Raw genomic sequence first — 26,866 nt, forward strand, 5'->3', positions numbered from 1 at the left:
CATATCTTCCTAGCAACTTAATTGGTCCTTTTCTTATGCAAGTTTGCTCTGCCAGGAGGGGCAGACATCATTTGTCCAGGCACGTTCTAGGTGGCCTGTGACATGGCGCAGGGAAAAGAGTATGCACTCGTACAATCGGTCCTATGCATCATCTATTATGGCCTGGGACCCATTCCAGGGGGAGACTGTATCAAGGAGAAGGAGGGAATGACATAGTAGACGGTGAGGCCTTCCCAAGGGATTTCAAAACCCCTTTCCCAATCCATGATGTTTATGGCTGGTTCGGAGCTTACTTCTGCGCACCTATCTCAAGAATAGGGTGATGGAAGATACCATGTGTCCATTCCTTTTGAAGATTGCCGAGCAGAGGGCAATTTTCCACACACCTGGTCATGCGCGCAGCTTGTTTTATAATGATCATCTTCACATGACCAGAGTTGCATTCCCAGTCGAAGGCCTTACAGAGCATGCATTTGTTGACAAGCTAGGCCACCACCTAGACGGTGATTTCACCAGCCAAAAAGAGCTGATGTTCATGCTAAGTGTCAGAGGCAGAGTCCTTGCCTACTGCACCATCCATAGTGCGAAGCTTGAGGGATACTGCCATCATCGATTCGCACGGCAGCATGGGCTAGATCAAGGACGCTTGTTTTCAGTGTTCTTCGAGAAGCGGCATAGCAAGGCTGCTCACTAGAAGGACCAGCTGGAAACCCGCAGGGAGTCTTGGCTCCCGAGGCATATTCGCACTGCTTGGGCCACGTGCTTGGAGGTCACCAAAATCAACAAGTATGTGTTGCCCCATTTTGGTAGAACAGTGCGGGCGACAGAAGAACACGAACGCTGGTGGAGGATCACCAGTAAGGGGTACTGGAACGTGGACCACCCCTGGAAGGGGGAGAGTAGCCGTTGGAGTCAAGATACAAGACAGCGAAAGATGGCGATGACCCCTCCCCTGGGCGAGATATTCACCCTAGGCTTTCCCCATGACCGGTGCACGATTGAGCGGCCGCGTCAGATTGATGTAGACAAGTCCGTGCCTTGGTTTCTCACTGTGGAGAATGAGACCGAGAGTATCTTTGATAATCTTTTTGCGATCTTCCGATGGAAGGAGGGTCACAAGGTTCCTGGGTTCGAGGAGCACCCGATGCAGGACCTAAACGAGCTCATAAGGAATGGCCCGCACAACAAGCAGACCACCAGCTCTTACAAAACGGGCACCTTCAAGGCTATTGCACCCAAGCGAGCGAAAGGAAAGAAGAGAAAGCGGGCTACCCCAGTGGCTCCCTACACTCCAGCTAAGAAGGCAACCAAGGCTCCAAAATGCAAAAGGCGCAAGATCCCAACGGTCCGCGAGCCAAAGGATGGTTCCTCACCATCTGCTTCTTCAGAGTGCTACGTATCTCCTGCTATTTCTCCAACGCCCTCTGCTCTTGAGGATTCGTCTTCTCCTTTTCCTGAACCTTCTTCTGGCCCTTCAGAGGCTCAGGCCGGTGCCTCAGATCCCACTACCCCCATCGAAATTGCTTCTGACCGGGAAGTGACGTTCGTGGCTGAAGGGGAGGGTCCAGTCCCGATGGAGGTGAACAGGGCTGGTGAGGCCAGCCTTGATGAGGCAATTGAGGCGAAGACGGCCCCTGGAACTCAGGAGGCTGTTGTGCCTAACGAGGAAAGAGAAGGCCTGGTAGAGCTTGTGGTCATAGAAGAGGCTGGAGCCCCAGGGACTGAAGAGGGGCCACTCGAGCAGCAGGAAGCGGCTGCCCAAGGTGATGAGGCTATAGAGGATGCAGAGGCAGGACATCCTCAGGGGTCAGGCTTTGAGGTCCCAGAGGCGGTACCTTTAGCTGTAGAGGAGGCGGGCCCCATGGGAGAACCTGTAGCTGAACTGGCTGTTGGGGAGGACAAGGGCGAAGGAGAAGAGGAGGAAGGTGTCGAACCTACGGGGGCGGGGATGACAATTCAAGAAGAAAGGGAAGAGGAAGAAGGAGTTGGCCCTGAATGGGCTGAGGCTGCTTTGGAGAATGCTGCGACTGCTCCAGAAAACGAGGGGCAAGGAGAAGAGGTTGGCCTTGGAGGGACCCAGCCTGCTGATGATGAGGCTGGTAGGCCAGGTGAGGAGGTTGCGAGGGCCGAGCAGGTCGAAATTATGGCCCCCTCTACAGCTGATGAGAGCCTGGGCTTCACAGTCCCTCGGGAAGAGGCGGCAACTCCCATGGCTATCATCCCTTCGAATTCTGCCGTGGAGACTGATACTCCTTCCGTTGCAACAGCCTCAGCAGCACCGCCTAGGCCTAGCTTGAGTGGGGTGTCCGGCATAATGATGGACATGCTTCGTTTGGGCGTGCAAAGGCTAAAGGGTCTGCCTCTTACTGAGCTTGATGGTGCAATCCAGCAATTGAGACAGGTAGCCCTTGTGAGGGGAGTACCAGAGATCGTCCCTTACTTTGACAGTGCCATAAATGAGCTAGAGAGGTGGAGAACAAAGGCCTTGTGCGAAGAGGCAACTGCACAGTGGCTGGAGAGCTCGCAGTTACCCCCCTTGGGAATCCTCATTTTTACGCTACCGCGAACTGGTAGAAACCCAATTGCAGCAGAAGGATGCCACAGTCTCCCAGAGATCCAACCCTGCTGAAGAGGCCGTCGCACGCCACAACAAGGTGATGGCCTTGAAAACGAAGATATTACAGCTGACGCAAAAGCTTGACAAGTTCGAGAAGGAGACTGCAGCTTGGGAAGCTAAGGACAAGATGCTTGCTAATAATATTTTGGCTCTCGAGTGCTCCTTGGAAGAAGGGACCACCTTGATGGAGCATGAGGCGGAGCTGGTGGCAGAGCTGAAGAGCGAAATTGAGCGGGCGAAGGTATCAGCTGCAGCATACAGGGGGGAGATCAATGAAGCAATTGATCGATTTTGAGTATGCCTTCTTTCTCTTTTTCTTTTCATTTCTTCTTATTGTAAAGAAAAGAAGCTTGTGATGCCCTCTTGATGAATGAAACAATTCTTTTCTCTTTCTGTGGCGACATGTTTTTCTTCTTCCTTCTCTTTTTCATTGCTTCTGCCCTTTCGCCATGTGAGACGAAAAAAGGATAGCCAACTCCTTGCTTCATCTGTTGACAGCTTATTGTAGCTTCAATGACCTCAAATGGGGGGAGCAGTTGCTTCCTCACCCCTTAGTGTTTGATTAGACAGGGGCTCATAATTCATGGTTCTCATGATTTCGTGGGCATGTTCACTGTAAATATTCCAATCTGGGCGAGCTTTGGCTTCGATTCGAGGTGCATTAGTTTTGAGCTCGTCATAGATCTTAGTCTCCGGGACAAACTCCTTCAAGTGCTTTGAAGCGACGCGCATAACCTCCAACTGATTCTGGAGGCTACGAACCTCACTTCTCAGCTTTGCCATGAGGTCTTGTTCCTGAGAGCTAGAGGACTGAATCTTGTCCACTTGTACTTCTTAGAGAGCCTCTGAGAAGTGTAAAACCCTCTTTTGGCTGCTGGTGGTCCCCTTGTTCAAGGAGGATGGAATTTGGAGTACCTTCCTTGGTGGTTGGTGTGCCAATTCTGCTTCTAAAAGAGCAATGGGGACATGCAAGACTTTTTGCTGGTCCAGTGTATAGGTGACCCTCGGTGCTGGAAGGTCTACCTCTAGGGCCTCCTCAGTCTCAAGAGTTGCTTGTAGCTCGCCATTTTGTCTTGGCAAATTAGAAGTAGAGGTAAGAGGGAGAATCTTCGTCTTCAGGAGAGGACACCATGACCTCGGAGAGGTGGCAAGGTATAGTTGCGTAGATGGGAGTCAAAGGGAGGATCTTGCCTTGTCTTTCCTCCTCTTTGAACATGTTAGTAATCATCCGCCCCAGATCTTCAACATCATCATGAGATGAAGGTCCTATCTCTCTCACAGGCTTCCAATCATCATCCTTTGACTTTTCTAGTGTTGGAAGGTCTGTGAAATAGTACTTAGCGTCGACATAGTGAGTCTTAGCTACAGGGAACGGCCTCTTATTAGCATAGACCGCGTGCTGTCTCCTATCTCGACTGTATTTGAAGCATTGGTGGAGCGTGGAAGGAACCACCCCCTAATCGTGAAGCCAAGGGCGACCAAGCAGGACATTGTAAGAGGTATCGGTGTCGATTACGTGGAACTGAGCGTAATCGTTGAGGTCACCAATCTTGAGACGAAAGCGCATCGTGCCAGCTGGCTTCTCTCCTGATTGGTTGAACCCTTGCACGGTGATGTGGGTAGAAGCGAGGTCGCCAGATCCTAATCCCAATCGAGTGAGGATCCTTCTTGGGATCAGGTTGACTACTAACCCTCCATCCAACTTGATCCGATTGATAGGGCAGGCATGTAGTTCACCATTCACGTAGAGGGGGGGATTGTGAAATTTGCCTCCCAACTGCAGGTCATCTTCGAAAAAGGAGATTGCCAAGCACCCACTCAGAATGGCTGGGTCAACCTCAATAGGCTCCACTTCGGTCTCGTACACCTCTGGGTTAGAAAGAGCTTGAACCAAGGCCATATGATAATCTCTAGACAGCAGAAGGGTATCATAGATGCTTAGAAGAGCAAGAAGCTTTCTCAAATGCCCAATTACATCATATTTCACTTTATCCTCACTAATCTTCTGTGCTCCTGATCCAGTCACTAGTGTAGGTGGTAGGGTAGGTTTAGGAACAGGTTTTGGCTGAGTTTTGGTTTGTGACACCGGCTGACTTTGTTGTTCAGCTAATGCGGTCTGGGTTAATGGGGAAGAAATAGGGATTTGTATTAGGGAAGTAGATGTTTGAGGTTGAGGCTTAGGGAAAAGTGAAGGATCAGGAAACTTGAGGACTTTGAGCTTTTCAAGTGTGGGCTATAGCTTCTTCCTCGATCTTAGGCTCATTTGCCCCGTGCTGGATGGTACTTCCAAGATCTGCACCATATGGGAGACCTCTTTGGAACAAGAGCTTGAAGATGGCTCGGCCTTGGCTTGGCTACCAGGGCATCGGCGACTGTCAAGAATCCCGCTGCTTGGGCCAGCATCTTTCTTAAGCATTCTGCTGTGACCTGCTGAGGTTGGTGCCTCCGAGCTCTCTATTTAGAGTGTCGAAGTCTGGACACTGTCAAGCTGCACCTGTGGAAGAAATAGAAGAGGGAGGAGAAAAAGAGTTAGAATGTACTAGGAAGCTTTTTACGTCATTGCCAGGATTGAACGTGCACAGGGGGTATTTTAGGTCTTGCCCCAACTTTGACTGTTGGGGGGTGTTTTTAGCGTCGTCACCCATATTGGACGAATCCCGAGCTGTTGATGACTCAGGGGCGTCTGCCTGGTTGGACAAAGGGATAAGGCGAGCCGAGCCAAGCCTGAGCACTCGTCTCCTTTTGTATCCCTGTGGAGGGGTTTTGTCTGCCCTATTGTGGTTGAGGAACATGATTCCTTCGGCAAGCTGGCCTGGTTGGACAAAGTCATCAACGCCCCGAGTTGTTGATGACTCAGGGGCGTCCGCCTGGTTGGACAAAGGGATAAGGCGAGCCGAGCCGAGCCAAGCCTGAGCGCTTGTCTCCTTTTGTATCCCTGTGGAGGGGTTTGGTCTGCCCTATTGTGGTTGAGGAACATGATTCCTTCGGCAAGCTGGCCTAGGCACTCGTCTCCTTTTGGATCCCTGTGGAGGAGTTTGGTCTGCCCTATCGGGCTGGTGAGTAGCCCTAGCTTGGTGGACTACCTCACGCTTCAGGGACTTGAGCCTACTTCATCCATGGTAGACTTCTCACGGCTGAGAAGTCAAGGGCTCTAAAGGGTCTAGTGTATGCTCATAGGGGCCCGTAGTGGGGCTTCCTCTTGAACGGGAGCGATGGCTTGGAAGCGTTCTGGGAGGAACGGCACAAGCAATGTGGCCTTTCTGAACTTTCTCCGCAACTATAGCTTATAACCCAAAGCATTCCTTCAGCTCCCCATACCTGGTGATATGGGCACCAGAGCTTTTCTGTACCTCGGGCAACATGCCTAGGCTGTCGGACGGGCTTGGGAGTGACGAGACCCTGTTGGAGCATTGCCTTGAAGAGGGCCTGCAGAGGATCTAGCTCAGCGCTTCCTTAGGCTTGTGTCGAGAGGTCTTCTTTACTAAGAGCTTGTGGAAGCCAGTGCATTCACTCAGGTCATGGCCTCGTATGTGATGATACGAGCACCAGATGTTCTCAGCTCCTGGGGGCAGGAACTTGGGCGGGACGAGTCCTTCTTCGAGCATCACAGAGAATAGCGCACGAAGGATAGCGATCCTTCGTCACCCTCTTGGATTTTTACTATGAGGGCAGCCTCAGTTGCCCCAAATGCCTTCTTTAACTCTTCGAGCTTTATCTGGCCCTTGTTCATAAGGGCTTCAATAAAGTCTTCGAGTGTATAGCAGTCTTGAGTGGGGTGGCCGACTCTCCGGTGATAAGCGCAATACCTCTCGTTTGTCTCTTGCCCAGCCAGCTCTAGGGTTTTGACCTCTGGCAGCTAGATCATGTTCTGCTCTAGCAGTAACCGACGCAGCACAACAACCCACTCCTTCTCGAAAGGGTACACCTTGTTCTAGTGCTGGATCCATAAGTCATTTCGATTTATATTCTTAAGGGACGAGACACTGTTGTAGGACTGCTGCTGGCCTCCGGCCTGAGGCATCTGTGCCTTGGAGAGGTCCAAGGTTTGAGAGGCGGCGTTCTTAGTGTCAGTCACAGTGACGGCCGCACTAATCACCACTTTTTGCTAGTTGCCCTGATTATTGAAGCGAGAGTTCGAGCCAGAAGGTTGTTGATGAGATCCACCATGGTGCTTGGACAGACCTTTTATACGAACTGCTTTAGAGATGAGCTCAAACATGGAGAGTGGATTGGAGGCCTCGACATGCATGGCAATCTCAAGCAACATATTCCGTATGCAGGTCTGAACTGCTTCTTTTTTAATCATGGGAGTGGCATGAAAGGTTGCCAACTCTCTCCATCGGCTGATGAACTTGTCAACTGGCTCACCAAGGTCCTGAGTAAAAGTGAGGAGCTCGATGGTTTCCACGCTCCTTTGAACTTCGTAGAAGCGTTGATAAAACAACTCCTCTATTTCTTGCCACGTGTGTACCAAGTTTGGAGGCAGCCGAGCATACCACTGGAAAACTGGCCCTTCGAGAGTCTCGACAAACTGACGGAGGAGGAGTCGCCCGTCAGTTGATGTCTCTCGACAAGCCGCTTGGAAGTGAGCAGTATGCTGGTGATGGGACGTAGTACCGTTGAACAGGGGGAGCTTCCCTTTTTGGTAGTTTGGGGGAAACGACACCTGATCGATATACGAAGGGTGTGGCTTCTGGTAGAGCGGCACCTCTTGCATGCCCCAGACCTTGTTCTTAAGACTGTGGGTCACCATGGCATCGATATCAACTTTCAAAACCATGCGGGAAGCAGAGCTGTTCTGGGAGACTGGTGGGGGAGTTTGCCTAGGAACTGTGTCTTCACCAGACGGGGGATCGGTGTCATGGTGAGAAGAAGGAGACCTGGAGGCTTCTAGGCGATCCATCTTTTCGAGGATGGACTGCATCACTACCTCGAACTTGTTCATCCGCTCCTCTTGGGCGTCGTCCCGCTCATTGATCACCATGACGCTGACCGTTTCTTCTAGAAGGTCAACGCCAGGTGGAGTAGTGGACTGCGAGGGTTGGCGAGTTGTACGAGGCAAGTCGGTCTACAGGGGCTCAACATGCCCCGATTAGACTCGAGCCTTGTATGCCGACCTTGTGAGAACCGGTTCTCGACAGTCTTAGGACCGTGGCTTCTGGGCAGTGATCACCGAGCAATATTCTTGGACTTGCTTTGGCTCTGGGATTCGCTGAGGGAAAAAGAGATTATGAGGCAGGAAGTCACCAAGAGTGGTGACCTCAACTGCCTAAGAGGCTTCTTTGGTCAAGATCTACAGGCCTCTCTTTTGCTTAATCTTGAGGCTGCTTTGGACTTCGCCCCAGAACCAGGCCTAAGATTTAGATAGCCTCGCTTTTCTTGAGCATGCAAGGGTTGCGTCTAATAATTGGAGCAGAGAGTGGGGTCCCAAGACAGAAGGCAACCTGGGTTTCTGCCTTGGAGGCTGGAGGCCTCTGTCTAACATCAGGTCGTTGCCCCGAATTCCCTTGTGGGGCCCAAGTGCATGCCTGACTTGAGGCGGCTAACTCAAGATGGTACTCTTAGGGAAAACCTTTGAGTACCAGGTCTCAAGGTGCTTGCTTGGTGAAGGAAGAGCGACAGAAGGAGCTGGTTCATGACTCCACCTGAGTTGAGATCGGGGAGGAACCTACAAAGCTGGTGCGTGTGCACCTTTAGGGTTAGTCATCCGAGTGACTTGGGGGTCAGCCCGGCTCAGTCAACGGGTTCGATCTTGAGAGGTCGAGAACCACGAGCTTGTGTCTGTGAGGTACTGGGCGAGAGCCTATCTCTCACAGGATAAAGCTATGTGCTGAGAGAGAGGACGGAGCAGCCGGCCCTCGTGTGCTTGAGCTGGTACAGAACTGGCGCTACCCCAAGTTGTGGGATGCAAATCTATGGCACATGCAGGATTTGGCCCGAGAAGGCTTACCCCAGGACGCGAGCTCAAGGCAGCATGAAAGTTGCCCCGAGGTGTGGCTCGAGTGGTTGGACCACGAGCCTTTAGGTGTGTGCGAGAGGTGAAGTCGTGGGGTCTCCGCCTCGGTGTATCGAGCCTCTAGGTATAGAGGTTTGGAGTGGTGAAGGAGCATGGGGGGTTGCCTTGCAGCGACCCTCAGGAGCTATGGCAACCTGCTTGCCCTTCGCGAGAGAGGTAGAGGCAACCTTCCGGCGTACCTTAGCAATGTGACTGGCAAGGGACTTGCCAGTAGCAGAGTGCATGAAGTGTGCGGTAGCAGCTATGCTACCAATGCGAGGGGCCTCGGTGGAGGGTCCACCAGGGCGAGGAAGCGGGGAGTTAGGGACCTTTAGGTCCCTTCTCGCACCAATCCAGGAAAGAACCTAGAAGTCGGACTGTGAGTCTTGACTCAAAAGGAGTGTAGGTAAGGAAGCTTGAGCAGCTAGCGTCCCTGGGACAATTACAAGTGCGGGGATAAGAAAGTCCCCGACTTGGATGAACGGGTTGCATAACCCAGATGCCAATAGAATGTAATGCAGAAAGGAAAAGGTGATGTTAATCAAGCAAGAGCGAACCAACAAAGGGGTAATAAGTCCTCAGTGGAGTCGCCAAGCTGGTTAGGTGCCTCGATCTCGCCTCCCCGGATCTAGGTGATCGGATGGCACGTGTCTCGGGTTGGAAGACCTGGGATCTAAGATCGCTCTCTCGGGAACCTTGTTCACAGAACAAGGGCAGATGTCCAACTAGTGAGAGAGGAATTTTAGATGTGAGGTGGGGACCAACCTCACCTGGATCCGTGACTTACTCGGGCTGACTCACGTGGGCGCCCTCTTAGATCACGACGGAAAGCCCCCCAGCTACTTCAACTGGTTCGGAATCGCCTCCTTTAACTTGCAATCTCCTTCTTTTCTGCACAACATTATCATGGTTAACTAGCAAGACAAGTGGGCCGAAGGGCCCACCCTTGTCTTAGGGCAATGCACATTCATAATCGAGGGTGATGAAGGGGAAGGTTTGAATAGAGAAGAAAACTTGACAAGGGGATGAGACTAGCATGATAGTTGGACCCACGACCGACTCAGAGTGGTAGCAAGACGGGCATGGTACTCAAGCCCAGCACGACGGCAATACTACTCGAAACCGAGGCCAATGCAATTGTCCTAATCTGGTGTGGCAACAAGACAAGCATGGTACTCAAGACCAGCACGAAGGTAACATTGCTCGACAACCAAACCGCTATAACAGTGCCAAACTTAGTCTACCCTCAGTCAAGTGAGGAGAGAAGAGAACGAAGAGAAGGCACGAGGCGGCGAAGAGATAGGGTCTAAGAGGCGCTAAACACCACTGTTAGTGGCACGAGAAGGCAGCACATCCCTTACGGTTGGCGATAGGCATCACTGTTGGCAACACGAGAAGACAGAGCGTCCCTTGCGAGCGGCGGTAGCTTCTGGTGAGGCACACGACAATAACCTCTCGTGAAACGCATGGCGATAGGCATGGGACGCAAGAGAAGCCTTGCGCACGGCGATAGGTACCAAGTGCACGAAGGAAGCCTGCGTGCGGCAATGGTACCGAGCGCACGAGAAAGACTAGTGAACGGCGACAGATACCGAGCGCACAAGAGAAACTTAGCGCACGACGATAGATACCGAGCTCACGAGAGAAGCACGTGGACGGCGATGGGCATTGCCACAACCCTTGGCAAACGGCATTAAGCATCGCCGCCTGCAACAAGGTGAAACCCCTGCGGGTGCAATAAGCTTCACCGCCCGTGTTACTTGCTGAGACGTCGAGGACACATTTGCAGACGGTGACGAGCAGGGCCGTCTGCGAGCGACGCTGAGAGATAGAGATGAACGAACAGAAGGGAAAAGAAGCTCACGCATGGTGCTGCCAACGCCATGCGCGACCTGTGAAACCACAGGAGGGAAAAAAAACAAAAAAAAGAGGCTTTCACGGCACTGCCACTGCCGTGCATGGCCTCTAAGTGAGGATCAAACCAAGAAGAAGAAAAAAGAGGAGAAGAGAGAGAAGAAGAAAACAGAACAAGAAAAGAAAAGAAAAGAAAAGAGAGAGAAAGATTTACCTTGAGCCAAGGGGTACCGATCCAAAAGTTTCTCTCTTTTCTCTCTCTATCTCAATGTGACCCAACAATAAGAGGAAAGAGAAATTTTATTGAGCAAAGTTCTCATTGGCCAAAGGTCCTCGTACAAAGTAGTACGTGATATACATAGAGTTATGCCCAAACATGGGCGGATTGATCAAAAGTAAATCTAATTACTGAAAATTAAGATTTAATTGAATTAAAAGAAATTAAAAAATAGGGTGCAAAATGATAGATTTGCCCCTTCCTAACAATTTGTGAAATTCCAAAATAGTCCCTGTGCTGCCCTAGAATGTGCGTAATCTTTCATAGATGATCCGGGGTTGTTCTGATGCCTGTTTGATCGAAAGATGATTGTTTTGTAGGGCTCGACATGGCGATTGACTTGACACCAACTTCGCGCCATAGATCGTGCTTTTAGGCCACGATCATGCGACTTGAAATTTGAATGAATCTTGCAACTTCACATCGATAGTGTGCTCGTTCCTTGATGCTTTTCTGTGATTTCTTTGCTGAATCACATTGAGCATGCCGTCATGATCGTGTAGCAATAAACACAGCTCGATTCCATGCCCGGACAAAGATTTCGCAACTTTGGAGTTTTGACCGGAATTTAAAATTCCGACACTTGAATTTACAGTCACTTCATCGGCTTCCTGTGCCAAATCCGACCGTTCATCATATACAAGGTTCGGGCTAAAGATAGCCCTAGACCTTAAGCACGCGATGGAACTGGTTTTACATCAACCGGGTTTGCACGCACCGTGATTTGGCCACTCGAGTGAGGCAAGACGCTACTGATTTTCCTGCAACTTTCTTCACGGATCAACAAATTCTCTCTAACTTTTCTTCGCGCTCGGGCGTTGTCATGGGACGTGCCGCATATCGAAATGCTCGTCTTGACGAGTCAAACACACTCACCAAATTTGAGCGCGATCCAACTCGAGACGGGTGAGATATGAGCATCAAAAGTCACTGTTCGCGACTATCCCTTTAATAGAGCTTAATGGCAGGGTGGCCGCACGGGAAGAGTGTGTGGCTCCTCCTGTTTCGATATTTTGCCTATAGCTTCTTCTTGGGATGTATGTTTAAGTTGAAATTTGGCCCCTGGGAGTTTTTAACCGTGCCAGATCCAATGGCGGTAGTTCTACAGCAATTTGAGACACCAAAAATATAGTTCTAGTTATAGGGTCTGTTTCAGGATGCTACAGGTTGATTCTGCCGAAACTGCTCCTTGGTCTGCACTGCTCTAGACATGTCGGATTGCGACGAAACTTGACAGGCGGGCTTTTGAAGTGTTTATGAAAATCTTGATCAGTTTTAGGGCCATTCTGAGACTATCAAAATTTCCACTGTATATTAGGCTTTATTGACCGGCTTCTCCTTTTATTCCGCATCGGGGACCCATGATGATGAAAAATGTCTTCCAACAATGACATGGGACAGGCTAGTCATTAAGGGTTCAGTCACATATCGCTCTTCAACAAAAGTCCCAATGATCCATCCAAGCTTTCCTAAGCAAACTTCAACAACAACAGTTACCCATGTACAGGAATCCTACAACTTTCCCTTGATTAATGAACAAATGGTTGCCCATAAAAAGAAAAGATATACATTCATGAGCTTAGAGGAGTGGTCATGGTAGAGTGAGAGGAGCTGATCAATCAATTGAATCGTAGAGAGTGGAGACACAGGTAATTCAAATTGTGAGGAAAGCGATGTGATGCTTGAGCATATTCTGGTCAGCCATAATGTGAAAAGCCATAATAGGGATTAAAAAGCCCATGGGACCTCTTTATTAGGATTCGAGAATAGGGTTCAAGGGCCATATTAAGCTTCACAAGGCAATGAAGCCTCACGCTTATGCTTTGGGAAAAGAACTAAGCTCCATGATGGAGCTAACACGGACAAGACACCTCATAGTTAAGATTTGGGAGGAAGGGCCATATAATGGTCAACTAAGGCATGAGACCTCTCAATTAATTGGAAGAGGAGGGATTCAATGCTGCATTAAAAATTTCGTCAATCTTTTTAGGGTTTTCTAAAGGGAGTTTCATTTTAAAGGGCTCTTCTGAACCAGTCAAAAGGGAGAGAGCAATGTGGTTCGTCTTATTTGGTTATAGATGAGAATCTTTAGCTTTCATTCATGCAAATATATGTATGACATAGTTATATACTGAGTTGAGCGAGCAAACGGACTTACCGACACTGTGTAAGTCCTTCCAATCTGTGTAAGCTTGTGAGCCTACAAACACTTACTATATAAATTTCTCAAAGGAATGACTCCATATATCAAATTAACCTCATCAATCTCATTGCATTAATTAAAAAAAAATTAGGCATCATAAAATTATAGTGCAGCCACCTTCATAAGGCCTATAGTACAGGCCAAAAAAATAAGGACATCTTTTTGTCACTTGAAGTTATCTAAGAAGCAAAAGAAAACTTTGTCAGTATCATCTTCAATGATCATTGGAAGTTTTAATGACTAGGCCATATTGCTATCCTATCCAAATCGCACGGGCAATTGAAGTGTGAATATGATATGGTATAATCGATCGCTAAATGCTCATAATTTGACATTGGCTGCATAATTCTAGTGAACCAGAAGAAGAGACCAAAATTCCAATTTGAAAACCAGATACAAGCCAGAAGTATTGCTATTCAAATGAATTCTTAATGCTCAATCGAAAACAAATACGAACATATAGTTAGATATTAAATGCATAGTAGCATTCTATGCAGAGAAAATATTTGCAAATATGAGCAAACCATAACACGAGGGGATTTACTGATTTGACATGGAAATAAACCACCCTTCATTTCCTCCCATCCTCGCTGAGGAAAAGGATAGAACTCATAACCATTGATAAAAGAGGGAGAAAAAAAAGGAAAGTACACAGAAACAAATCAAAAATTGAATCTATCCATCCTTAATCTATAGCATATGCAGGCATCATACAGTTAAAGAAATTGAACAAAATGCACCAATTCTAAACCCATTTCTGTAATGATCAAAAGATGACACCTCTCTCTCTCTCTCTCTCTCTCTCTCTCTCTCTCTCTCTCTCTCTCTCTCACACACACACACACACACACACACACACACACGAGAAACCCCAGATAACGCATCAGCTCAAACGGTCGAGGGTGATGCATTAAAGAGGAAGAAGCCCTAGAAATTAAATTAGCTCAAATGGCAATGAGAATCCAAACATAAATTATAAAAGAAATAGAAATTTAACGTATCAAAGAGAATGCATATCAAATGCAGTATAACACTGTGTAAAAAAAATGAAAATGAAGTTCAAGAAGAAGCCTAGGGAGAGAAAGAGATCTTAGAGAGAGGGGGAAACCAACCAAGAGAGCGGAGGTGCTGGAAATGCTGGCGCATGTTTATCTCTTCTTTGGCGATAAGTTGGAGAGCTTTCTTGTTGCTGATAGTCTTCTTATTGTTGCTGTTGGTGGTGGTGGTGGTGATGGTGGTGGTGGTGGTGTTTTGCTGGTGAGGAGAGAGAGAGGTGAGGAAAATGGCCTCCAATAATCGATCTGCACCAAGCCTAATTTCTGCAATGAGACGGGCCGCGTCCCCCAGCCGCTCCATCGCCACCGCCACCTGCTTCGGTGGCGCCTCCGCCTCTTCACCCCTTTCCACCTCCCCCATCTCTCTCTCAGCGCGGGTCGGCTCCTCTTTTTCTCTCTTCTCTCTCTAAAACTCCCTCTCTATATATTAAAAGCTTCGTTTGCAAATGGAGTGTGGTCTAAATGTGGCGATCCGTTGTGTTGGAAATTCAATAATTTAGGGCACTTTTGGTTGGCATAAAATATCAACCAGGAATTTTTCCCAGTAAATTCCCAGTAAATATTGTTACGTAAATTTTTTTATAAATTTTATTGTGGGATGAAGTTTCTATAAGGCTCAGGCTCTTTTAAAAGAGATAAACCTCAAATCCACATACAAAAACCACTTCCGGCATTGGAGATATTTACGATAGCTCTAAAATTAATTTCCAAGGCTGACAATAAAATTTGAAACTCAAAAAATGTCTAGATCATATCGATAAAATGTCTAGATCATATCGATATGGACCATTTAGTTTTAAGGCAAAATGAATCGTCTAGATGATTTGTTGCAATATACACTATTTTAAAATTTTGTTTTTTTCTCATGTCCATGCATCTTGATGTCGAGATGATCGATTTGAAGATATTTGGGCATCAAAACAACCTCTTTTAGTAAATTTTTTGAGGTATGCTTGAATTTGATTGTTTGGAGCCTCCACTCTATATAAATTTTGTCCATAATTTTATATCAATTGTGATTGGATGCACTGGGATTGGCAGTGGATTGGCCCTAGATCTTTGGTGGCCCTGCCTTGGTTTGCTCTGGCTCGTGGCCTAGGGCCTTGGTTTGCTCTGGCTCGTGGCCTAGGCCCTTGGTTAGGTGACCCAACTTGGTCCTAACCTAGTTCAGGCTGAGCTTAAGCATTCCTTTACATGGCTCTTGGCCCAAGCCTAGCTCGGCTAGGGTCGTTTATGGCCGGGTCAATTAGACGAGCCCTTAAGATTAGACTGGTCGAGCTAGGGCATCTGGGGCGTTGCCAATCCTCTTGAATATTGGACTTGCTAGTTGAGTCTAGAACTCCAAAGGGATCTAGGTCCATGTTTGGGGCCTAGGGTTGAACCTAACTCGGAGTGAAGTTTCACTCCAAGTCTAGCTTAACTCAACTTGGACCCCATGTGGTGCGCATGTAGGTGTATGTTGAGGACGTCTCACTTGGTTGGGATGGGGATGGGTCTAAAAGTTTTGTTATTCCTGTTTCATTTATCTCCGATACAAATGGATGACTAGTTTAAATGAAATATAAATGAAAAAAAATAAAAATGAAACTAGTATTTTCGAATATAAAATATGTATTTGCTCTAACCAATCGATCTTTTTAAGTATTTTAATTTTATTATTTTTTGTTCATCTGATGGGCCCCCAATCATGACTATCAATATTTGTCATCCTTACATACTCATTTAAAGAACAAAATGACTAAAATGACAAGGATGTTTTGATTATTCTCTTGGTTTCTAGACGTTGAGATATGTATGGTTTGTATAAGGTTGCAACCTTAAACTATCAAATTAAGCCCGTGCCTCCAAATTTTAGTATAAATGTAATTTGGATATAAAAAATCATTAGGATCGCTAGAGAATCTAGTTTAATATCCAGTTATAAATTTTTGAACTCCATATATTGTTCAAATCAAGTAAATTTACAAATATATACAAATTTTAAAAATAGACGGTCTAGATAATGTATTACAAGATACACTGTTTTTGAGACTTGAAATCTTTTTTTCTTTTCATATTCATATATATCTTGATGTTGATATCATCAATTAGGGTGTGTTTCAACACCAAAACTACCTTTTACAATATATATTTGACGTGCACCTTAATTCTTCATTTCAAGTATGAGATAATGGTGAAGATACACTTTTAAACACTTGAGCAGCAAAGTTTACACCATTTCAAGTATGAGATAATGGTGAAGATACACTTTTAAACACTTGAGCAGCAAAGTTTACACCATTTGATGGCAACAGAATTTATACTCACATGGGACCATACCATCTATTGCACTTAGAGCATATATACCATGCTCCCATCGGAGCTTACTATCTACTCCCTTGGGTAGAGCACTTATTTGTGAGGATTTATTGAATTTAAAATTTTAGGAGCAATTTAAGAATCACTATTTGATTATTTTAAAATTGAAAATTTAAATTTGAAGTTTTTTAACAATTAGATCACACCTTCAAAAAATTAGGCATTTCAATCTCGAGAGGTGATTTTTTACGAAATATTTTTGAAAAAAATCATTTTTTAATTAAAAAATGCTCATATTTATCATATTCTACACTTAAGTCATGATTTTTTAGAATATAAAGTCTATTTTAATTTTATCTTTTTTTCGGTGTATTTGATTATGCTGAAAATTGATATATGTTTATAGTTCTCACCATCACATACTTGTAAACAATATTTTAAAAATAACAAACGCTAAATAATCTCTACAATATTTAGGGGTATTTTGATAATAGTTATTTTAATTTATTTAAAAAATATTTTTTTATAAGTGCATGATGGTAAAAAATATGATATAGCAATTTTGAGCTTAACTTGATGCATATAAAAAGGGATAAATTAAAATACACTTTATGCTCTTAAAATTATGGGATGTATGTAAAATATGAAATGTATGGATACTTTTAAATTTAAAAAACAAAACAATAAATTTATGTAAATTTCCCTTTTTTTAAAGTACATAAATAGTGCAATTTGAAATGTTTTATTGTTTGAGAGGTGGTTTGGTTAAAGCACAAGGCTCCAAATAGACAAGAGAAAGACCCAAAAGGCTATGGTTGGAAGTTGTGAGAAGATATATGGTGATTTATTGCTTAATTAGTATGAGTCTTTACAGAGCGGAATGTCTGCTTGATTAATATGAGTCTTTATAGAGCATAATGTTAGAACAAGATTAGTGTAGTTGACCCCAAATAATTGAGATAACGTTTGGATGATGATTATATGGATTTGAGATGAAGAGGTTGCATCCTAAAATTTGAAATCTTAAAATTACTAATAGATTAGATTTTACCCAAATGAGTAAATATATAGTATGCACCTGCAAGAGTATGAAAGGTCTTTGGCTTTTACTTTAAGAAAAAGTTTATACAAGGCGTCAGCGCGTAATATTGACTCACCAAAAACATCCGTTAAAAGACATTGCTTATGTGCTAGAAACCCTCCAATCGATTATCTTAGACAACCCTTCAATTGATTGTGGAAAAAGTTTATATAAGGTTGCAACTTTATATGTAGAACTACGGATGCACCTCGAAAATCCATCGAAAAGGTAGTTTTAATGTTGAAAAACCCTTTGATTGATCATCTCGACATTGAGATGTATGACCATGAAAAATAAAATGATTTTAAGTCTCATAAATAGTACATATGTATGACCATGAAAAATAAAATGATTTTAAGTCTAATAAATAGTGCATTTTACAACATATTATCTAAACTGACAATTTTCAATATTTTCATATGTTTATAGATCTAGTTGATTTTAAAAAAATTTGAAATTTAAAATTTTATAATTACATATAAAAATAGATTTTGAGATAATTCTAATAACGTTTTACATCAAAAGTATATGCCATAATAAAATTTGAAGGTGCACCTTACCTCTATATCTACGGATGCATTCGTATGCTCACTGCACCCATTGATCATTTCAACTCGAGATCTATGGATATGACAAAAAATTATCTTAGAAATACTACATTTTATAACAAGTTTTATCAACTTCTATTCCAAAATTTTCAAATGTTTATAGATCTATCTGATCTGATCTATTTTCAAAGTCTTAAGTTCACGAGAAAATAGACCATGAGGTTTCTAACATCTCCAGCAAAATTTAGACATGTACCATTCTACAACATGAGGGTTTATTGCTCAAACCTCGATGTTTTTATTTTAGGAAAAGCTTGTATAAGGTTGACACCTTAAATTGTAGAATTAAGATGCACATCAAAACTCCATTGAATAAAGTTATTTTGATATTAGAAAATTATATAACCAATCATTCCAACAAGAGATGTATGGATATATATATAAAAAGTCTAAAAATATAGTACGTCGTGCAACATATTATATGGACTATCAATTTTAAAAAATTCTATGATTAGTATGATTTGAATTATTTTTAAATTTAAAATTTTATAATTAGAAATAAAAATAGATAAAAAATTATATAGAGCACTCTAAACAATCATCTTAGACCTTACTTCAAAAATTTCACTACAAGAGGTTTTTTGATTCTTGAATATCTACAAATTGATCATATCCACATCAAGATGCATGTACATGAGAAAAAAATAGACTTCAAGTTCCAAAAATAATACATATTATAACGTATTTTTAAACCATCAATTTTCAAGATTTTCAAATTTTCAAAGATATACTCGATCTATACCATTTTAAAGCTTTAAATGTTATAATTAAAAACAAAAAAAAATATATTTTAAGGCTATTTCAATGACTTTCACTAATGAAACCACATTTCTCAACGCTATTTGAAAGTTGGCTTACTCTGATTGTTTAGAGCCTCGACTCTATACAGACCGTACCCTCGTAACCCTGTGTGCCAACCTCACCCATTTTTTCTATTATTTTATATCAACCCAGCCCTTTTTAATCCCTGAATACTCGAAGAAGCTCCATATTTTCCATAAAAAACCTAATTTGTTATGAAAATTAGTCGGATTTTTGCAGAATTCCTAGATTCTGAGCAGCTGATTTTAGGGTTTTGAATCGAAGTTAAGACGTGAGGGTTGATTCAAAAACAAGGGTTTTGGTGTAGTTTTTCATTGACAAGAACCTTGTATTATGTGAAGCCTAATTGAGTTAGTTGCTGTTTCTGGGATTTGGGGTACAGATTGAATAGCTTCGGAGGCTTTCGATACATTTACAGGCGGTCTTTTGAATTCATCGTTAACGTTTTTACTGTTTATTTGATGAGTAAGGGTTATGGGGCTTGGAGAGTTGCAAATATATATTTATCTTGGTTTTGTGTTCTCCATAAAGGGTTTAGGGGTTTTGGGTTTAGGGTTTTAGGAACAGTGAAGCTTACCACCACCAATTTGTAGTGGTTTGATTTCAAAATTTGGGTTTTGATTTCTTAGTTGGGGTCTAGTTTTGCAGGGAGTTGTTTTCCAGGTTTGTGATGTCCATTAAAGAACAATAAAGCTAACTTCTCCAATTTACAGTGGTTTGATTTCAAAATAAGGGTTGAGATGCATTCGTCTAATTAAGAATGGCGAATTTACCAGATGAGATATGGAGTTTGATATTCGAGCTTGGTGTGAAAAGAAAAATACTGGGTTTCAAGGATCTTTGCTCTCTTGCCATAAGTTGCAAGCAATTCAAAAGACTATCAGCCCACAATGACCTGTGGAGTGTTATTCTAACCCTAGAATTTCCATCTTCTTCACAGTCTAATGGCTCTTCCAAATCTAATTACAAGACCAGGTAATCCCTATAGTCTAATGGCTCTTCCAAATATATTTACAAGACCAGGAATCCCTATATCCTTGTGCATAAACTGAACCCGTTAATCAATGTCTTACATGGAATCTTAGTTCCTAGTACAGTTTTTTTCCGGTTATCATCACATTGATGGGTTTCATTTCAATGTCTATTTTTGATGTTACACTGACGTTGGGTACACGACTTCAGTTAATTTAACTTGGAAAATTTAATACCCAACTGTAATTATGCATTATTTTCCTCATGATTTCTGGTTTTAATCTTCAGTTTTTTTATTATGATTTCAATTAAAAATTACTTTTATTATGAATTTGTGCAACAAAGTGGAAATTGGAATCATGGAAGCTCTCTTTGAATTTTCAAAATTCAAAGCCATGGTTGTGGGACCTCATGAATTTCACTTGGAAGCTCAGTACTCGATTGAAATTTATCAGTTTTTATGGCGTGGCTATGTGGGAAAATGACTGGAAGTCAGAATTTTTGCTATTTAAAAAATTAATAGGTAATCATATCCCTTCTGGATATATGGATAAGTGAATCAGCGTGCATATCAATGTAATTGAATAAAAGATTATTGATAAAAAAAATGTAGTTCAGTAGTTGAATAAAAGATTGATAGTAAAAACTCATTATGTACCATACAGACTGTTGTGAAATTGCTTTTTGCTCAGTAACAATTAAATTTTGTCTTGTAGATAAATTGTTCACTATTATCTGTTTTTGTTGATTTCTTCTCCTTACTGGTGGGATAGCTTTGAACGAGATAGAAGTCGCAAGATTGCTGCTCATAAACGAGCAATTCTTCGTGTTGAGAGCGAAATTGCTCTTTCTCAGAATAGTCTCAAGGACTTGGAGCACCGCATGTTACAGGAGGGTGAGACAATCAGAGAATTAACCCGTGAATTGAAGAACCTACAGAAGGCCAGGTACTTCTCGCATACAATTTGTGTGTCCTCTTGTGTTAATTCGTTGAGATTTGTATTTGTTTTCTTAATGAGAGACGGAAATTTTTAGCTTATGGTCTAGTACTGCACTGTTGCTCTAGTTTAATTAATAGGGACTAGAGAAATTATCTTTACCTGAACATAAAGAACACATTTTTCTTGCTCATCCAATTTGTTCCTAGACTTGATTTGCTCAATTCATATCTCATTGATGTTCAGCCTTAGTGTGAAATGTCATTGAGGTATCTTGTGCTACAGCTACCAAGTGTATTCCTAAAGAAAAATGATATTATAGTCATATTATATGATACTGCATGGATAGATCCACCATTTGTTCCCATTGGTGGATGGTTGGAGATTAGCCAGAGTGGGGCCCACAAGAATGACCACCTGAGTGTAGTTAATTTCTAAGCATTCATCAGCGGGCTGATTGGAATGGCCACCTGAGTACAGTTATTCCAACCATTTGTTAGTGGGGCGCTCATGGTATATGAAATTCCAAAGGAATCATGCCATCATGAGTCCCCTGGCGATTTTCCTCATGAATTACGTATTATAGCCAAATATTTTTTACCAATTACTGTTTTGCCCATTTTTACTCCATCCTTGTGTGATGGGTTTGAACAAGATAAGAGTTGGGGCTTTGTTGCTCCTAAACCAACAGTTCTTGATGTTGAGAGATGTAGTTTTGGAATATCATGTACCATTGGACCATGTGATAACTTTTTTTAGTGGTGAAATAACAGTGTGATTCAAACATGGCTTAGGCTGTTGGAATTGTCATATCCTAACCATTCAATCGCACTCCCCCGTCCCGACTATTGCAGCCATGCTGCTCACCTACAACTGGAAATGCAATAGCCTTTTATAGGGTATTTTAACATGTGGGAGTATCTTTATTTTGATTAGTGATTAAAATTCAAACAAATAGTAAATGCCAGAGTTAAACGTACATATATGAGTTATGACTCTTATTGCTTCTCTATTTGATCTGATCCCAATTGGTTCACTAACTTAGGATTACTAAATTTCGAACAACCAAGGTGGGAGAATCATAAGGGACTGCATTATTACTGATCGCAGGTGCTTATAAGGGTTAGCATGAGTTCATGTGCAATTCCAGTTTTGCTTACCCCTTAGAAAGATGGATCATAGAGGATGTGTGTAGACAACAAGGAAATTAATAAAATAACAGCTAAATACCGATTCCCAATTCCACGTTTAGATGATATGCTTGATATGTTAGTTGGGGCTTCTGTATTTTAAAAATGGACTTGAGAAGTGGCTACCATCAAATTCTCATACGCGAAGGAGATGAGTGGAAGATCACTTTTAAGATAAAGACTGGGTTGTATGAGTGGTTGGTGATGCCTTTTGGCTTATCAAATGCGCCTAGCACATGATGGCACGGGTGTTATGACCTTTTATTGGCAAATTTGTAGTGATTTATTTTGATGATATACTTGTTTACAGTATAGATGTCAATTCTCATGTTGATCATCTTTGCTAGATACTAACAGTGCTAAGGGCTGAGAAGCTATACATCCATCTTAAAAATTGTAGCTTCTTAACCAATAGCCTGTTACTTTTGGGTTATGTTGTGTCTTCATATGGGTTGAAGCTAGATTCTGAGAAGGTGCGTGCTTTAGTAGAGTGGTCGATTCCAATATCAGTAACAGAAGTGCGAAGTTTCCATGGACTTTCTAACATTTTATAGGAGGTTCATTAGACATTTCAGCAGTATTATGGCTCCAGTTACCAAATGCTTGAGGGGTAAAGCTTTCCTTTGGACTTTAGCTGTAAATAAAGCTTTTATCACCGTTAAAGAGAATATGACGAATGCTCTAGTGCTTGCATTGCTAGATTTCAACAAGGTTTTCGTGGTAGAATGTGATGCTTCTCACATGGGGATTGGTGCAGTGTTCAGTCAAGAGAAGAAGCCTGTTACTTTCTTTAGTGAAAAACTCGATGCAAGAAGAAAGTATTTCATGCATGATGTGGTCCAAGCCTTAAGACATTGGCGACATTATTTGGTGCAGCGAGAGTTTATCCTATCTACCGATCATGATGCATTGAAGCATATCAATAGCTAGAAGAGGCTTAGTGCACGACATGCAAAGTGGGTGGCTTACTTGCAAGAGTTCACGTTCACTATTCGGCACCTGTCAGGGGATCAGAATAGAGTGGCAGATGCACTAAGTTGACGTTTATACCTATTGTGCACCTTGGTGTAAATGTGGTGGGTCTTGAAGCTATTCGGGGAGCATATTTGGAGGATCCATATTTCAGCCTATTATTTCAAATTGTAGTTCAGGCGAACATTCCTCTTATTATTAGTTCACTTTATTTGATGGATATTCATTTTATGGTGCACGGTTATGTATTCTTGATACTTTTGTATGAGAGCATCAATGAGGCTTTTAGTGGTTGTTTTGGCAGAGATAAGACGTATGACTTGGTGGAGTGATAGTTTTGGCCATGCACGAGGAGGGATGTATGTCGCCTTGTTTTTTTTGGGTAAGTATATATGTTGCTTGTTGACGGCACAAAGTACGTGAGGTGGCCGAGGGACATTCTCAGAACACGGGCCTTTACACACCATTATTTGTGCCGACTAGGCCTTGGGTTGATTTATCCATGGATTTCATTGCGGGGTTACCTAGGACAACACGAGGATATGATTTTTTTATGGTGGTGGTGAACCGATTTCTACGATGACACACTTTATACCGTGTAAGAGGACTACAGATGCTATGATGGTTGCTACTTTTGTTTTTTAAAGAGATAGTGCGCTTGCATGGGCTTCCCAAGACCATTACTTCAAACCTTGATATTCGTTTCCTTAGTCATTTTTGGCTGACTTTATGGGGGAAAAATGGGTACTAAGTTGTAATTCAATAGTGTTTATCATCCATAGACAGATGGCCAGACTGAGGTGATCAATAAAAGTGTGGGCAACATGCCAAGGAGTTTGGTTGGAGAAAATGTGAAAGAACGGGTTTGGTGTTATTGTAAGCTGCATTTGCTTATTATAATTCTCCAAATTGTTCTATTGGGAAGACTCCTTTTACAGTGGTTTATGGTATGTGTCATTTACATTCATGATTTAATTCCTTTACCTGTACATTAGACTGTAGATCCTGATGCTGTGAGCATGCCCGAATATATGGAGTTGCATGAGTGCGTTTGAAGAAACTTGGAGAGTTATGACAAATACTAGGATGTTGTGAATCGTTGCTGTTGAGAGCAACTGTTCAATGTTGGAGATCTTTTGATGGTGTATTTGAGACCTAAAAAGTTTCCTATTGGAGTCTATGGGAGGCTCAAAGCTAGGAAGATTGGACCTTGTCGGATAAAAATGAAGATTAATGACAATGCTTATGAAGTGGAGCTACCGAGTGGATGGAATATCTCTCCAATCTTCAATAATCGAGATTTGTTCGTGTTCCATGGTGATGCCGACCCGACGGAGTCGAGTCTTCTCCAACCAGGGGGGGATGATGCAAATTGAATTTAGGAAAATTGATTTATTCCAAACTTTATTTTACTTTGGGGCATGGTTGTAATTTTTTTGGTTGAATTGGGACTTAAAGATAATGGGGCTAGAAGGGAATTTATTTAAACAATTGGGTAGGATGGTTAATCTCCTACTTTTATGGGAGTGACGTGATTCTTTGTAGGGAAGATGATTAAGTTAAAGTAGAAAGTAGATAAAGTTGAAAAGCTGAGAGAGAGATTTGTGGGGTCCACGTGACTTAGAAAGAGATATATGTTAAAGTTGGTTAGAGAGATAGAGTGGGGGAGAAATTTTTGGTGGGTTTAGTTGGTGTGTAAACAAAAAAGGGTGGTACTTGCCTCTTTAGGAAGGAGTTTGGTTTTTTTTAGATATGTTTTTTGAATGAAAGAAGAAAAAAATATTTTATCTCTTTGACTTGAATTACAACCACTCATTTATCTTTATTGTTGCTGATTTTGCTTGTGTTTCAAGATCGAAAGCCACTCATTTTTCTCCATTACAGCCACTCATTTATCAGATCTTTGTGGCTCAACCACTTGGTGTGAAAGAAGCTAGGAAATTAAATCCAGCCTTCTTTTGATCTTGGAACACAAGCAAAATCAACAACAATGGAGATAAATGAGTGGCTGTAATTCAAGCCAAAGAGAAGAAATACTCTTTTCTTCTTTCATTCAAGAAACATCTCTCTAAAAAACTCTCTTAAAGAGCCATGTGCCAGCGCTTTTGTTTACACACCAACTAAACCCACCAAAACATTCTCCCCCTCGTTGTCTCTAACTAACTTTAACATATACCTCTCTCTAAGTCAGGTGGGCCCCACAAATCTCTCTCTACTTTTCAACTTTATCTACTTTCTACTTTAACCTATCCATCTTCTCACAAAGAATCATGTCACTCCCATAAAAGAAAGAAATTGATAATTTACCAAATTGTCTAAATAATTTCTCTTGTTGCCCCCTTATACTTAAGTCCCAATTCAACAAATAAATAATAAAAAACTACAACCATGCCTCAAAGTAAAGTTCGGAAGGAATCAATATTTTTGAATTCAGTTTGGAAGGAATCAATATTTGTGAATTCAATTTGCATCATCCTCCCCCGGTTGGTGAAGACTCGACTCCGTCGGGTCGGCATCAACATGGAACACGAATAGATCTTGAACATTGAAGGTTGGAGAGATATTCCATCTGCTCGGTAGCTCCACTTCATAAGCATTGTTACTAATCTTCTTTTTGATCTGACAAGGTCCAATCTTCCTGGCTTTGAGCTTCCCATAGGTGCCAACAGGAAACCTTTTAGGTCTCAAATACACTTCAATAGCGAACAGTTTCTCTCGACGGTGACGATTCACAACATCCTGGTACTTGTCATAGCTCTCCTCCAAGTTTCTTTAAACACTCTCATGCAACTCCTTTAAACATCTAGATTTACAATCTCACGTGCAGGCAAAGGAATTAAATTATAAAAATGTAAAGAAGATATACCATAAACCACTGTAAAATGAGTCTTCCCAGTATACCAATTTGGATAATTATTATAAGCAAATTCAACTTGCGGTAATACCAAATCCAACACTTTCACATTTTCTCTAATCAAACTCTTTAGCATGTTGTCCACACTTGATCACCTCGGTCTGGCCATCTATCTGTGGATAATAAGCATTATTGGATTGCAACTTAGTACCCATTTTCTCCCATAAAGTCCTCCAAAAATGACTAAGGAAACGAGTATCACGGTCTGAAATAATGCTCTTGGGAAGGCCTTGTAATTGCACGATCTCTTTAAAGGGTTTATCCTATCTCTGTGATGTCTTAGGCAACCCCATAATGAAATCCATGGATAAATCAACCTAAGGCCTAATCGGGACAGGTAATGGGCTTAGTTGGGATAGGTAATGGGCTTAGTCGGGACAAGTAATGGTGTGTAAAGGTCAGTGTTATGAGAATGTCCCTTGGTCACGTAACATACTTTGCACTTGTCAACAAAACGATACTCATCCCTCATGCGTGTCAAACAATATTGCTCCTCCACCAGGGCATACGTCTTATCTCTGCCAAAATGACAAACAAGGCCTCCTCCATGGAGATCTGATATAAGATGCTCTTGTAGAGAAGTATCAGGAATACATAACCGTGCACTATAAAATAAATATCCATCAAATAAAGTGAACTGGTAGTCAGATGAATGATCACATGAACTGCACTTTGAAACAATAGGGCTGAAATATAGATCCGTCAAATATGCTTCCCGAATAGCTTCAAGACCCACCACATTTACAGCCATGGTGCGCAAGACGTAGAAGTGTCGGCGCAGTGCATCGGCCACTTGATTTTGATCCCTTCACTGGTGCCGAATAGTGAATGTGAAATCTTACAAGTGAGCCATCCACTTTGCATGGCATGCATTAAGCTTCTTCTAGCTATGAATATGCTTCAACGCATCATGATCGATAGATAGGATAAACTCTCGCTGCACCAAATAATGTTGCCAGTCTTGAGGCACCGCATAGGACTCAACATCATATGTGGAATACTTTCTTCTTGCCTCATGCATCGCATTCTACCTCCAAAACATTGTTGAAATATAGCAATGCAAGCACTGG

At 42.7% G+C, this 26,866-nt stretch overlaps 2 protein-coding genes across 11 annotated transcripts in view; one reads left to right on the top strand and one right to left on the bottom strand.

The window, feature by feature from the left end:
* The window catches only part of LOC18425211 (mediator of RNA polymerase II transcription subunit), a 32,440-nt gene extending 18,038 nt beyond the window's left edge, over window positions 1–14,402 (bottom strand). For 8 of the 10 annotated variants that reach the window (XR_016057829.1, XR_016057857.1, XM_088869795.1 and 5 more), the window contains exon 1: window positions 14,059–14,402. Coding sequence is in view for 6 of the 10 variants with exons in the window: in XM_088869795.1 (XP_088725921.1) it covers window positions 14,059–14,362 (304 nt within the window). In the remaining 4 variants the exon portion in view is untranslated. The remainder of the gene's footprint in view (window positions 1–14,058) is intronic. The other 2 variants (XM_088869703.1, XM_088869651.1) reach the window with 1 other exon arrangement.
* A 4,794-nt stretch (window positions 14,403–19,196) lies between these two features.
* Window positions 19,197–26,866, top strand: part of LOC18425212 (F-box family protein) — a 29,642-nt gene continuing 21,972 nt past the window's right edge. Inside the window, exons 1-2 of the mRNA XM_006829778.4 lie at window positions 19,197–19,785; window positions 20,556–20,729. Of these exons, the coding sequence (XP_006829841.1) occupies window positions 19,571–19,785; window positions 20,556–20,729 (389 nt within the window). The 5' untranslated portion in view covers window positions 19,197–19,570. The remainder of the gene's footprint in view (window positions 19,786–20,555; window positions 20,730–26,866) is intronic.

The sequence above is a fragment of the Amborella trichopoda genome, chromosome 1 (assembly GCF_054954075.1).
Source record: "Amborella trichopoda isolate Santa Cruz 75 chromosome 1, AtrichopodaSantaCruz75HAP2 v2.0, whole genome shotgun sequence".
In the NCBI taxonomy this organism is placed as follows: Eukaryota; Viridiplantae; Streptophyta; class Magnoliopsida; order Amborellales; family Amborellaceae; genus Amborella; species Amborella trichopoda.